The 14,267-nt window shown below is 44.3% G+C and overlaps 1 protein-coding gene across 1 annotated transcript; it reads right to left on the bottom strand.

The window, feature by feature from the left end:
- Positions 1-8,170: 8,170 nt before the first annotated feature.
- Positions 8,171-9,196, bottom strand: LOC101983884 (olfactory receptor 10AD1-like). Its single transcript, XM_013348647.1, has one exon. The coding sequence runs from the start codon at positions 9,194-9,196 to the stop codon at positions 8,171-8,173; it is 1,026 nt and encodes a 341-aa protein (XP_013204101.1).
- Positions 9,197-14,267: the final 5,071 nt, after the last annotated feature.

Below are 14,267 nucleotides of genomic sequence, written 5' to 3'. Positions count from 1 at the left end.
CTTTGGAGAACTTGAAACACGTGTGCCTAGGAATGGGGATGTGGCTCAAGATTAAGCATCTGATGCACATGAGCAAGGTCCTGAGCTCCACCCCCCAGGAGAGGAGAAAAAAAATCCACAAAGTAACAAAATGGAAACATACACAGTAGGACATTATTACCTACCATAAAAGGAGAAACACCAGGGCAGAGACAAAAGATGTGGACAAAATAAGGGAGCTTGTGCTTGCAAACATCAATGATGGTGCATGGCATGGAACAGAGTCATGGTTAAGTCGGTCCCTTGTGGAGCAAATAAAATATAAATATATGAAACAATACTTGGAAGATGAAAGGGTTGAAATAAGGAAATCTCACAGAAAAGTCCCCCAAATGGACTCGCTATTGCAAATAAGTAAAAGAAGAGATGTGTGGTTCTTGGGGCTTACAAGGTATTGCTAATAGTTGTTATGGGTGTGTGGTCACATTTCCGGAGTTTACTACAAGGACATAAAGTTATTTCATAGAAAAGAAGCAAAGGTGCTAGGCAGACACAAAGCAGGGGAGTTATTATCTTAGGCTCTTTCTCCGGAGACATTGTCTTTTATTTCTGTTCCCCTTTGACTTCAATGCATTACCTGCTCACACCAACTTTCTTCTGTTTCTGTGTATACATGACAGAAGTTAGGTGCTCCATGACTTGAGGCTCTTGCCTGCCTTATCTACTACAGAGTAATACACATTCCCAGAAATAAGGTCAGCTGTAGTGATGGTGAGTGGATGTGATACCTCGTAAGATTTTCTTGGTGACAATGGTCCTCTCCGTTCTTAAAAAAATGGGTTGTGCAGCATCAAAGACAGACAGCCTGCAGGTTCATGATGAACTAATGAACGACACAACACCATGCTCAGGTTTGCCCGTCTCCAGAGCTCCTGTAGTCACTTTCAAATGTTCTTGTTTGAGGAGATTATCTCTGCTTCCTAGTAAAGGAGGAGAGCCTTTTATTAGGGGAAGATAATTCGAACAGAATTTAATGAAGGGTTATTTTGAAGACCCAGGTGAGGATGTGGGACAGTCATAAGAAATTCAGAAGCAGAGTGAGTTCTGTTCTAGATCTTGGAGACTGAAGTAGGTGGAGAGTGGGCCTCAAGGGGCTCCCTCAAGAGAAAGTCAGGGCACAAGATACTCGGCCTTTGCCACTTATGGATGGAACCCTGTAGAAAGCAGAGATAAACGAAAACAGTGTTTATGCCTTCCACGCCCTGAGATGGATGACAAGGGCGAGGTATTGAAGAGCCAGAGAGAAGACAGGTCTTTAGATCTAGTGTCAAATTTTAAGTTTAGTGTTAACAACTATGTGCTTTTAATTTTCATGACTCGGATAAACCATATTTCTATGGCTAAACTATTTCAGAGGAGGTGACTGGGGGGCTTGGGTGGGCTCAGGACTCTGGACACTTTCTCTCCAGTCCCATTGGAAAAGTTTTGCTTCTGTTTCGTTAACAGACCAGGGTTCTCCTGCATTTTCTGAGGGATATCGTCACAACGCCCTCTTACGGTCAAAGTACTTGTGCCAAGGTCTGAAAACGTAATCACGTACTAGATGGATAGAGAGGAGAGTAAATTAATTCTAAAACAACGAGAGAGTACAGCGATAAGAAAGACACAGGTTATGGGAACTCAGAGAGCCCAATGACTCCAGGTACGTGTCAGGAGGCTTTCCTCGAACGGTTAGCTGAAAGGGGGCCATAAGGCGGCTGAGGACACTGCAGTTGTTTACGGGCAGTAAGTGCAGCCCAGCATTACACAATTCGCTAAAAATGGAGCTATCGCTTGGAGAGATTTAAGCTCCGCATCCTAAGACTGAACCGGCAGCTACCGAGGCCTAATGTGATTGGTCGAGGTCCCCGGCTGTGCTCCGCCCCCTACCAGGCGAAGGGGAGGGTTACTCTGTCTGGTGGGTACCTCACGCCTGGAGTTCCTCTGCCTCGGACCGCTGCCGGCCGCTGCAGTTGCTTCCCGAAATAGACCTTGTTTCTCCCAGGTTGACAAATCTGGATCCGGCGCGGGAGGAGCGGCCAAGGAGACAGCGCCCATTGGCTGCTGCACGGCGCGCGCCGAGAGGCTGAGGACGTTTGATTGGTCACAGACTTGGCGGTTCTAATCAGGTCAGGCCTGCAGCGTCGCAGGGTGCTGCCGCCAGGTGGAGCTGGGCAGGGAGATGTGGCCTCCGCGGGGAAGGAGCCCAGCATCTGAGAGAGCATCTAGGTTCCCTCCTACCCCTTGGTTTCTAGGTAGGGGCTGAGCTAACTCTAGAGCTTAATTGTGTTCCCTTCCTCAGGACGAAAGGGGGCTGGAAGAAGTGCGGAGAGCACTTCCAGTGCAGCTTCTTTTAGTAGTTGTTTGGCTTTATTATTATTATTTTTTCTTTCAAGATAGGGTTTCGCTGTAGTTTTAGAGCCTGTCCTGGAACTAGCTCTTGAAGACCAGGCTGGCCTCGAACTCACGGCCATCAGCCTGCCTCTGCCTCCCGAGTGCTGGGATTACAGGCGTGCGCCACCACCACACAGCAGTTGTCTAGCTTTTTGTAGACCCTGGCGCTCTCCCCTTCCAGGGGGACAGTCGGAGGCTGCAGGTGGGGAGACCTGGCACAGGCCTTAGTTTTGCTTGTGAGTCCTTCCAGCTGGGAGGCCTTGAGAGAACAGTTTGAGGTCACTCCGGGTCTGATTTCTTCTGACGTGCTTGTTGAACACACATCTACAAGAAATAGATTTGTTGTTGTTGTTGTTGTTGTTGTTATTTGGAATTTTAGTCTTAACAGCCAGCACCCCTCTCCATTTTGCAGCTTACAACTCCCCCATATTCTTCATGGCTTTAGCTAACATCACCTTCTGGCATTCTTCTGGACTTCCGAGGTGAGCTGAGGACAGTAACAAAATTCCACCCCAGTGCAGCCGATGAACCGATGAGTTTAACTGAGGACAGTGACAAGTTCGTGGCAGCTACTAAAGAAAAGGTTTCTCTCCTTACAACCCTTAAGTCTGGATATTCCGAGCCCTGCCCCCTCTAACCATAACTACCAGGGTGTCTCTAGGGAGGGGAGGGGCCTCGTACGTCCCGCAGTCAACGGTGTAAGCAGGTAGTCTACAGGTAATCCCATTTGCTGAGGAAGAGGTCAAGAGGACAATAACAGTGCCAGACCAGGAGAGGAAGGATTAGTTCCGGGGCCAGGGCTTCTGAGTGAGAATGGCAGCCAAGTTCTTTAAATCACGTGTGATCTGAAAAAAGAAAAAAAATGAAAGAAAAAAAAACAACAACCACTAGGAACTTCCGGTTTTGCTATCAAACAGGATGGCAGTATTTGGTAATGATACTACTATTGTGGGAATCAACTGTAAAGGTCTTAGGGCCTAATACATGTGTGTTCCGACCGTGCTTTGCACGGGTCATTAAGTAATGCTTGCTCTTTTGCTGAACTGCGCGGTTCATAATCTCATTGTCTATCAGTTGCCCGGAACTAACTGTAAGACTCTGGTTCTCAACTAGTGGGTTGAGACCCCTAAGGGGTAGAATGACCCTTTCACGGGGGTCGCTAGGACCATTGGAAAACATAGATATTTTTATTATGATTCATAACAGTAGCAAAATTATAGTTATGAAGTAACAGCAAAAATAACTTTGTGATTGGGTTCACACAACATGAGGAGCTGTATTAGGAAGCTACATTAGGAAGCTGTATTGGGAAGGCTGAGACCCACTGCTGTAAGGCTATGAAGTTATTTCTCAGGCTTTCTCAAAGAACACTTTCTTCTTCTCTGCCTTCCCTTTACCATTTTTCTTTTCCTCTTCAAAGGCTCTTTGCAGATTGGAATTTCACACATAGAGAAGCTAGGACTCCAAGGGGCAGATGAGGCCTTCTTTTCCTTTGTGGTGACCTGGAAGGCCTATATGATCCCCTTAGTTTGATAACTTTAGACAGGGTTCTTCTTGGTTGTAAGCACCCCCCCTTTTTTTTTGCAGAATCAGAACACCTGTCATTTCTAATTTTTTCTGGTTCTTTAATATGTATATAAATCTTGGAAACTTACTGCTAGTTTCATGACCCAGAAAAGGTCTTTCCAGGACCTGAGCTACTGAAGGTCCATCCTTAAGGAAGATGGTACCCTGTCTCTCAGTCTGGGGTGGGGTAGGAACTTGTCTCCCAAAGGTTAAATTACTGTTCTTCTTAAAGACATAGGACAAGCTTACTTTCCTTTTAGGTAACACCGATTAACAACACAGGGTCCTGTTTCCTCTCCAGGACAGCTCTCCCCTTAAAAACTTTTATTCAGCTTATAAAGTATTAAGATCTACAAAGTAGATCTCATAAGGCCTTTTCTTACCCTCTTGATTTCCGTTGATCACCCTGACCTGTTCTCTTCCAGTCCTCATCGATGCTTAAAGCTGCCCAACTCCTGGATCTCCCCTGTGCTTTCTCGTTATATGGCTTCTACTCTCTCCCCTCACTTGAGCCCCTCACCCCACACAGCCCTTGGCCCCTTTCTAACTTCCTGGCTCCTACAGACATTCCTAGTTAACCACACAAATCTACAACTTTGACCCTAGGACCCACACATTTCAGAACATACATCATTTATCTTTATTGACCTGGGTCACCTCATTTCTCTACAAACTTCATGTTTTTACCAATGCGTACTTTATATAGGTACTGTTTTCAATGTCCGTTCTTTAGGCGATGGACTTCTAGGCTGAAGTCATTTTCTAATTATTATGAAGAGAGTCTTTGATTCGGGATAAAGAGCCCTGTGCATATATGCCCAGAAGTGTTACAGCTGGATCATATGTTAGTTCTATTTTCGGCCTTTTGAGAAAACTGTGCAATGATTTTCTTCTACTCTGAACACTTTTTACACTCACGTATTTTTGTGTATGTGTGTAGGCACAAGCACCTACATGCTGCAGCATCTAGATTAAGGGCAGATGACCACTTGTAGGGGCGGGTCTCCTTTTCGATCTCTTTCTGTCAATATGACTTCCAGGATTACCTTACTGCAAGCACCTTCACTTGGTGAACCATCTCACCAACCCAGTCTTTTCTTTTTCCTTCCTTCCTCCCTGCCCCCCCCCCCACCTCTCTTCATGAGACAGTATCCCAATATATAGCATATGCTCTCCCGGAACTCACTCTGCAGACCAGGCTGGCCTCAGAGCCACTGCCGTTCCAGTGCTGGGATTAAAGCCATGTGCCACCATGTCCAGCTGTCATTCATGTTCTTGATGACAGCCATTCTGACTGGAGTGAGATGGACTCTCAAAATAGTTTTAATTTGCATTTTTTTCTAGTGAATAAGGGCATTGAACATTAAAAATACATGAATTTGAAAGAGGGACCCATGGGAGGATTTGGAAGGAAGAACGGGAAGGAAGAAATGATGTAATATTATATTCTTTTGAGAACTCTCTGTTCAATTCCACAGCGTAAATTTTTTTTAGCTGAGTTGTTTTCTTGATGTATATTTTTCTTTATATTTTTCATATTCTTGAGATATTGCCCTTTTGTTAGATGTATAACTAATAAAGATTTTCTTACAATCTGTAGGCTGCCTCTTCACTTAGTTGATAGTTTCTCCTCTTCCTCCTCTTCTTGTTTTTCAAGACAGGTTTTTCTGTGTAGCTTTGGCTATCCTGGAATTCACTCTGTAGACCATGCTGACCTCAAACTCACAGAGATCCACCTCACTCTGCCTCTGGGGTGCTGGGATTAAAGGTGTGTATCGCCACTGCCCGGAAGATGCCTTCTGATGTCATGAGGTCCCATTTGTTGATAGTTGGCTGGAGTCCTCCTCAGAAAGTCCTTACTTAAGCCTGTATCTTGAAATGTATCTACCGTTTTTCCCTCTAGAAGCGGAAGAGCTTCAAGTCTTATGCTGAGATGCTGATGCACTTGGAGTTCATTTTTGGATACCAACAGGTAGACATCCAGTTTGTTGTAGAGGCTGTCTTTTTGCAAAATGCATTTTTATTATTTATCTTAGAGTCGTTTCTTATTGCTGTGTAAGATACCCCAATGAAAGCCATAAAACGGAAGGAGTTTATTGCAGCTTACAGTTCAAGGGTGTATAGTCCATGGTGGCAGGGAAGACAAGGTGGCAGGTCACATTGTATGCACCTGCAGAAAGCAGAGAGCAATAAATGCGTGTGTTCTGCTAACTCACTGCTTCCTATTCAGAACTGGGAATGGCACTGTCCAATTCTAGTGTGGGTCTTTCCATCTCAGGTAACCTAAGCAACACAGTTCTTCACGGGCATCTTACACACTCTCTTGGCATCTGTCAAAAATCAGATGGTTGTAGTTATATGGAGTTTTAGCTGGCTCTCCTAATCAATTCTGCTGATCTACATGTCTGCTTTTGTTCTAATGCCATGCTATTTATTTATTTATTTATTTATTTATTTATTTATACAGTATCCTGCCTGTAGGCCAGAAGAGGGCACCAGATCTCATTATAGGTGGTTGTGAGGCACCACGTGGTTGCTGGGAGTTGAACTCAGGACCTCTGGAAGAGCAGTCAGTGCACATGGGCAATCTTTCTATCTTCTAGTATCTTTCTCGGTTTCTTCAAGTTTTGAAGCTTTCACTGTAGATGGATTTCGTTGTGTGAGTGTGCGTGCATTGGTGCACGCATGCACAAGTGTGTGTTGGATAAGATCGTTGCCTTGATTTCTTCCTCAGTATATTGTCATTGGCATATAAGAAGGCTGTTGATTTTTGTCTGTTAATTTTGTATCATGTCACACTGTCTAGACAAGCTCTTGAAAATCCCTCTAATCTGAATTTGAGTTCAATCTCCTACTGTAATAGTTTTAAAGTCTTCCTGTCTAACCTCAGTATAGGTTTTTCTTTTTTTTTTCTTTAACAGGAACATGTAGGCTCTACATGTATTGCTTTTTCTACATATCAGTGCTGACATTTCTTTCTCCTTACCAAGTTTTCATACATTTTCTGGTTTCTCGATACAAGATCGCAGTTGTATGGAGTGAGGCTATTGCTTTGAGTCACTGTTATGAAGGACAGAGAGTGATGCACAGGACATGGAGGGACTATGGCCTCCATTAGGTGGCTTTCCACGTGGAGTACAATCACACCATCAAAGAGCATCAGGGAAATGAGAAACAGGCCTATCCTTTTTAAGAGAAAACCTATTTGTTACCAAAGGATTCGAAAAATATGCAATTTGAAAATAAAGAAAACTGCTAATAAATGGAGGTTTGGTTAAGGAAAGGAGCTCAAGAAGCTGGAGAGAATCAAATAGAGGTTCCTTCAGTGGTGGAGATAGCATGGGTAGTGTTCCTTGGAATACTGAGAATTAAATCTATTTCTGGTAAGAAGGCAGGTGAAGTGATTTAAATATGAGTTCAGTCAAAGATGGAGAAGCAGGAGAAAGGCAGTAGGATGCATGGGACATGATTTAGGTCTTGTAAACATCAGGAAACTGGCGGCTTGAGGAAGTTGATAGAGGTACTTACCTATATGGAAGGGAAGTGTCAGCCAAATGGTTGTCTCACTAAAAGAAACCAAAAGGATTTAGGAAAAGGGGTTTGAAACATTGACTTCTCCTACCTGCTCCTCCCCAACAATACACAAACAAGTAGAGTTATGTAGTGTTGGCATTTGAGGGAGGTCTAATGGAGATTGATCAGTCCTGAAACCATATATAAACAATAAAGACAGATGTATGTTACTATAATAATCAAAGAAAAGGAGGCCATCAACACAGGAGGAGGCGTGGGTTTGAGGGAGGAGCTGGGAGGGCCTGGAGAAAGAGAGGAATATAATTTTGTTTCAGTTGAAATATATTTTAAAACACAACTAATATGGCTTATTAAAAGGTCAAAAGATTATTTATTTCTAAATATATGTGCAGAAATTATCCTGAGAAATGGCATGTAAAAGAATTATGTAAACAAGATAGAGTTATGTGCACTCTTTCACTGAATCCTGAGGAACACAGAGGAAAAATTCAGGAAAGCCTCACATTTTCTTCAGGAAAGTTCGCGGAAAAACAATGAGCCTTAGATATCAGGAGGAACTTCCAGGTCTGAGTCTAGTGCCACGGAGGCTGCAAACACTCTTCTCTTGTGCCGTTACAGAATTGGAAAGCAAGGGCTGGGAAAAGTAACCTTCCATCCCTCACTGAAAGAAACGTCTCCAGCGGGTTTCCTTCTGGGCAGGTGCAGCTGAAGCCAGGCTGCCTCTCCCAAGGGCTCTCCCCATGGCCCCCTTCATTTCCTTGTTGCGGAAGCTGTAGATGATGGGGTTGCACATGGGGATGATGATGGTGTAGAGGAGGGAGAAAGGCTTGTCTTTGTCAGGCCCATGCGTACTACGCGGGTTCATGTAAGAGAACATGGCTGAGGTGTACAAAAAGATGACCACAGTCAGGTGGGAGGCACACGTGGAGAATGTCTTCCCCTTACCCGAGGAAGAGGATCTGCTAAGGATGGAGGCCAGGATGCGGGCATAGGAGGTGACAATAAGCACCATGGGGCTGAAAAGCACTACAATGGCATCAAGAAAGATCAACTTCATGCTGAGCTTGGGGTCCCCACAGGAGAGAGCAATCACTATGGGGGCCTCGCAGAAGAAGTTTTCTATGTGGTTTTCTTTACAGAAAGGATTCCGGAATGATATATACTCAAGAAAGATGCCATTGGTCATCCCAAAGATCCAGGAAGAGCACACCAGTCTGACACACACCTGAGGGCTCATGATCTGGGCATAGTTCAGGGGGTGGCAGATGGCGACATAACGGTCATAGGCCATGAAAGCCAAGAGGATGCATTCGGCCACACCCACTAGAAAGACCAAGTACATCTGGGTCATACAAGAGGCAAAGGAGACTGTGTGGTTCTTGGTCACCAGATGGATCAACATCTGTGGGATGGTGGTGGTGATGAAGCAGATGTCCAGGAAAGACAAGTGTCCAAGGAAGAAGTACATGGGGCTGTTGAGTCTGGGGTCAGTCCAGGTGATGAAGATGATGAGGCCATTCATGGCCATGGCGAGGCTGTAGAGAGCCAGGAAGAGGGCGAAGAGCAATGCCCGTGTGGAAGGGGGACTCTGCTCAAAGCCCACGAGGATGAACTCTGAGACTGTGCTGCTGTTCCTCAGGTCTGCTGTCTGGGGCCTGTTTGAGGAGGGGGGCAGGAGAAACATAAAGGGCACAGTTGTGTGGAAGGTTAGATGATCCCTGGACCCAGAAGCCTAGCAAGAGGCTTTCCCTGGATGACAGTAAATGTTTTGGCACTTGGCAGTCACTGGTAAATCTATGAATAATAGCCTAGTGAAATGCCAGGGTCACCAGAGGCTCTATACATACATCCTCATTGTAGAAGTTGAAGAAGAGCTGATTCCCCTTTAGTCTGGACTGATGAGATGCCCTGTGAAATGGTGCATGTGTTCCAGGTCCTTCAACATCAAAGGACTGCTTATGGCCGGATGCATCCAGAGGGGAAAGAATAAGAGAGCTATGCCTGGGACTCAGGTCAGATGAGGAAAGGTCAGAAACTGGGGTGTGCAGTGTGCGATAGAAGGATGGTGGTGATTGACTTAAAGAGGGTCATTTGAAGGACCAACCTAAGAGAGATTTAAGGCATATTTTATAATCTTTTTCTTTTTTCATTCAATTCATTTCCTTCCTTCCATCTTTTTCTCTCTCCCTCCCCCTCTTTCTTTCTGCCCACCACGCTTTCTTTTTTGAGACCAAGTCTCTTGTAGCAACAGCTGGTCTTGAACTCACTGCATGGCCAAGGATGGCATTGGACCCCTGCCTCCACTTCCCAAGTATTGGAATTACAGGCAGATGCTGTTATAGCCAACATGAAGGTAGTATTTTCTAGAAGAGGACAGCGTTTGGTCTTTTTGTACCTAATTTGAGGTGGTAAATGTGTTGATATTTTGGGGGGAAACTAAACTGTCTCTGGAGTGGGAATGACGGAGGGGTTCCTGGATGCAGCCACGGCTACCTCTCCACCCCTTTCCTCAGTCTCACTCTCTGGTGATTGTTGCCACCACACCAGTGCATGCTGGAGGATGGGTTTGATTATCATTGCTTGCATTTTTTTTTTAAAACCAGGAAACACTTTTCCCTCAGCAGTTGGAATTTACCCACTATTCAGTGGAAACAATTCAACCATTTTTGTGTGAAAGAATCTGTGTGCAAGCCACATGCATTCCAATCCTTTTGTCTCTGTGAGTTAATGGTGTGCACGATACATCTTCAGAAACCCTGTAGCTCTTGGGAAGCCACCATGCTCACATTAACTCTGTTGTGCTTTTCATCTTGTTTGGAGTTAGGATGTAGCATATGCTCGTAAAGGGACCGTGTAATCCTGCTTAGCTTTCTTCTCACCGCCAGCTTTTCTTCTATTTCTTGTTTTGTATATTCCCATCAGCCTTTTCTGTGAGCCCTTTGTTCCCTTTGCTCAGCTCCTCCCATTTCTCGCTCTGTGAAGCACTAAGTTCCCTTTAAGTGAGGTTTCTTGGTTGATCAAACCATCAGCTGGGCCCAATCCTATCATCTTCATGTTGGAAAGTTCTGCTATCTAAGACTACTCTGAGTGTTGGGAAAGGGAAGTGAAGGGAAGGGCAGAGAGCGTAGTTTAATATGGGCCCCAAATCTTTCACTCTCAGACATGTTGAGACCAAGCTAATGATTGGGCAACCTAAGTCGTCAGTGAGCTACAATCTATAGAATTCTTGGACTTGGCTAAGAAGAAGTTGTACTCTAACTCAAGGACTCACTGAGCCCCACTAACGGACACAGGCTTGCCTGTAGTTCACCGAAAAGAACTCTGTGCTGGCCAGCAGTGAATGCCCTGGGAGGTGCTATCAGCAGCTGGACAGTCAGGCATCTGTGTGAAGCAAACCACACCCACCTCATCCTGTGTCTCTGCTGCTCCTGTTGTCACTGAGTCACTGTCCCCAGTAAGAGAGATGGCAGGGTGTCTGAGGAAGAGCTGCTCCAGGGAGGGGGGTCTGAGCTGGTGGGCCACTCTGGAAGGCAATGGTATCTGGTCACCTTTTCAGGTCTTTGATACCTATGCTATTATAGACAAATGGATTCTTAAACAACATACCACATTAGAACTATGCACTCTAGAACAGGCGAGGGCTATCTGCCTCATACTGCCATTGGGTAATGCTCGCTCTTACCGGCTTGCTTTTCACACTATGTATTTTGACCTTCTTGCCTCTTTATAGTTTTTGTGTCCATGCTTTACTTAAAAACCCTATGTTCTTCTGTTTATTTAAAAAGTATAAGAAAAAGAAAATGGCAATACTCTAGTTTTCGATAAGCATATATATTCTATTGTAAAAACAAAACAAAAATATTCCCACTCTCAAAAAAATATTCTGACAAAGAATGTCTTAAAATGAACTGCAGAGGTAGCTGGCGAGATGCCTTGGTGGTTAAGAGCATTTGTCGTGGCTCTTCGGAGGACTTGAATTTGGTTCCCATACCCACTGTGGTGTCTCACAGCCATCTGTAACTCCAGCTCCAGTGGGTCTGATGCCTGTAGCCTCCGTGGGCTCTCGCCCTCGTGTGCACACACCAACACATAATTAAAAATAACAAAACAAAGCTGGAGAGATAGCTCAGCAGGTAAGAGCACTGACTGCACTTCCAGAGGACCTGGGTTCAATTCCCAGCACCTACATGGCAGTCCACAACTGTCTGTAACTCCAGCTTCAGGAGATCTTACACCTTCACATGACCTACATGCAGGCAAAACACCAGTGCACATGAAATAATAATAAATAAATCATTTAAAATAAATGTTTTTTTTTTATTATTTTGGATTTTCAAGACAGGGTTTTTCTGTAGCTTTTGGTTTCTGTCCTGGAACTAGCTCTTGTAGTCCAGGCTGGCCTTGAACTCACAGAGATCCGCCTGCCTCTGCCGGGATTAAAGGCATGCACCACCACCGCCCGGCTTAAAATAAATGTTTAAAAATAAATAATTCTTTAATTTTTTTTTAAAAAATTGTTTTTTATGTATATGGATGTTTGCATACATGTATGTCTGTGTACTGCTTTCATGCATGGTCCCTGTAAAATACAAGAAGTGGGCATCAGATCCCTTGGAACTGGAATTATCGATGGTTATGAGCCACCATATGGATGCTGGGAATTGAACCTACGCTTGCTGGAAGAGCAGCCAGTGTGCTTTACCACAGAGCCATCTCTTCAGGTCTAAAATAAATCTTAAAAATTAAAAACTACATGGTAGAAATTGTTGTTACATCCTCTGCAACTAATCTGAGCCCTGGAATGTATTTACAAAGGTTTTCATGAAGAATAATAGTGGCTCAACGTCCATAGCTTTATAAATGGTATCTCTGTACACATTCACAAGACGCTTGTGGGATTTCTTCGCTAAACCAGAAGAACATCGTAATTTCCTCTGCAGGCCGCATAGGGAAAAGGCACCATTCAACATTATATTGATTCCCTCTTCAAAGACTGGAGGATCTGTGGTCTCTTAAATTAGCTACAATTTCCAAAGTAGTTCATATGCATCATCTTGTTTGAGCCTGCAGTTTGCTAATATCACTTAATGAGGCAATTTAATCTCATTGAAGACTTGCTGATAAGTTATATTGGACAATGAAGCTGCACGTGGCTTGGCAGTAGAACAGAACCGAGAACCAGTTCTCTCTGGGTCTGGTGTTGTCATAGTTGGTTTAACTGACCCATTGTTCTGATTGTTTCAGAACCATCTGCAAGTAAAATAGGAACTTCCAGATTGTCCAAGAGCATCTCAGAAGAGCAGCAATTATACTGGGGAATCAGCTATGCAGGTGGAAGCCGGTCAACCAGAGACATAACAAGGTAGTTGAATAAAGTGGTGGTAAGTGGGGAAGCAGAGGGGAGAAGAGAGGCTTCTCTCTTTTACAGGTTAACTGTTTCCTTCCAAACGACAGGGATCATCTGTCTTCCTGTGCTCCATATTCTTATCAGAGGACAGGAAGTGGTTTTTTTTTGTGTTTTTTTTTTTTTTTTTTTTGAGAAACCTGTTTCTTGTGCTCTCTACGCTGGGTGCTGCCCCTGTTTAGGACACTTTGGTGCTGACTGGTGCTGCCAGTGACTGGGGAGTAAGCCTACCTAACAACAGGCACAAAGAAGCCCATGTAGGCTCATTGTTGTTGTTGACAAAGGTAAAGTATTGACCCCCTCTCTCTGTTCACTCTTTCCCTCCTCAATTTTTTTTTTCAGTTTACCCAATACAAGATGAAAAAGCAGTAAGTACTTACTGGCCCCCTCAAAGTCCCCAGTAATTATTATTAAACTAATGTTATCCCATATATAAAAATACCCTATACACAATGAAATGAGATAGAGTTTGGGGTGTAAGGAAAAGCAGCCCTTAGCTAATCACAATATGTGGCAGATCCTGAAAAGGAAACAGTTCTGAAGCCTTCCACACTCTGAATTATGAAAGCACAGAGTCAGTGAGCTAAGGGTGACGTCTCCATCCATGACTACCAAAGAACAAGTGTGATACTACAGACCAGACCTGTGGGAAACACCGCATGCCAGCATGGAGCTCAGATTCTTGACATATTTCCTAAGATGAGGAGAGACAGGAAGATCTGACACCTTAGTGGAGCCCTGACTGAGTCAGCGAGCTCTACATTCAGTGAGAGAGACTGACAAGCAAAGATGAAGAGGAAATGGAGGAGACACCATGTATCTCTGGCCTCCATATGTGTGCACACAATATGCATACATACATGAGCATGTATAATGTTGTACACACACGCGCGTGCACACACAGAAAACAATTTAATTAGATAAAAATAGATAAAGGACTTGAATAGACATTTCTCAACAGGCAAGTGAAAATATAAAGTTTAACACTACTAATGATCAGGCAAGCAAACTATACCTGCAGTGACATATGACTTCCACCAGCTAAAATGGTGTTGTAAGAGGAGAGGAAAGAGGGGCTGGAGTGATGGCTCAGTGGCAAGAGAATGAACTGCTTTTACAAAGGACACGGTTGGTTTCCAGCACCCACACAGGGTGGCATACAAGCTCCTGTAATTCAGCTCCAGGAGAGCTGCCATCTTCCTCTGGTCTCTTGAGCACTGCTCTCAGGTGCACAACCTCCTCCACATATACTCATGATTATATATAAAAATAAAGTCAGGACTAGGGGGATAGCTAAGCAATTAAGATGTACACTGCTCTTCTAGAGGGTCCAGGTTCAATTCCCAACACC

The sequence above is a fragment of the Microtus ochrogaster genome, chromosome 15, assembly GCF_000317375.1.
Source record: "Microtus ochrogaster isolate Prairie Vole_2 chromosome 15, MicOch1.0, whole genome shotgun sequence".
NCBI classification, from domain to species: domain Eukaryota; kingdom Metazoa; phylum Chordata; class Mammalia; order Rodentia; family Cricetidae; genus Microtus; species Microtus ochrogaster.
Note: the sequence above shows the minus strand (reverse complement) of the source record. Positions and strands in the feature narration are given on the sequence as shown.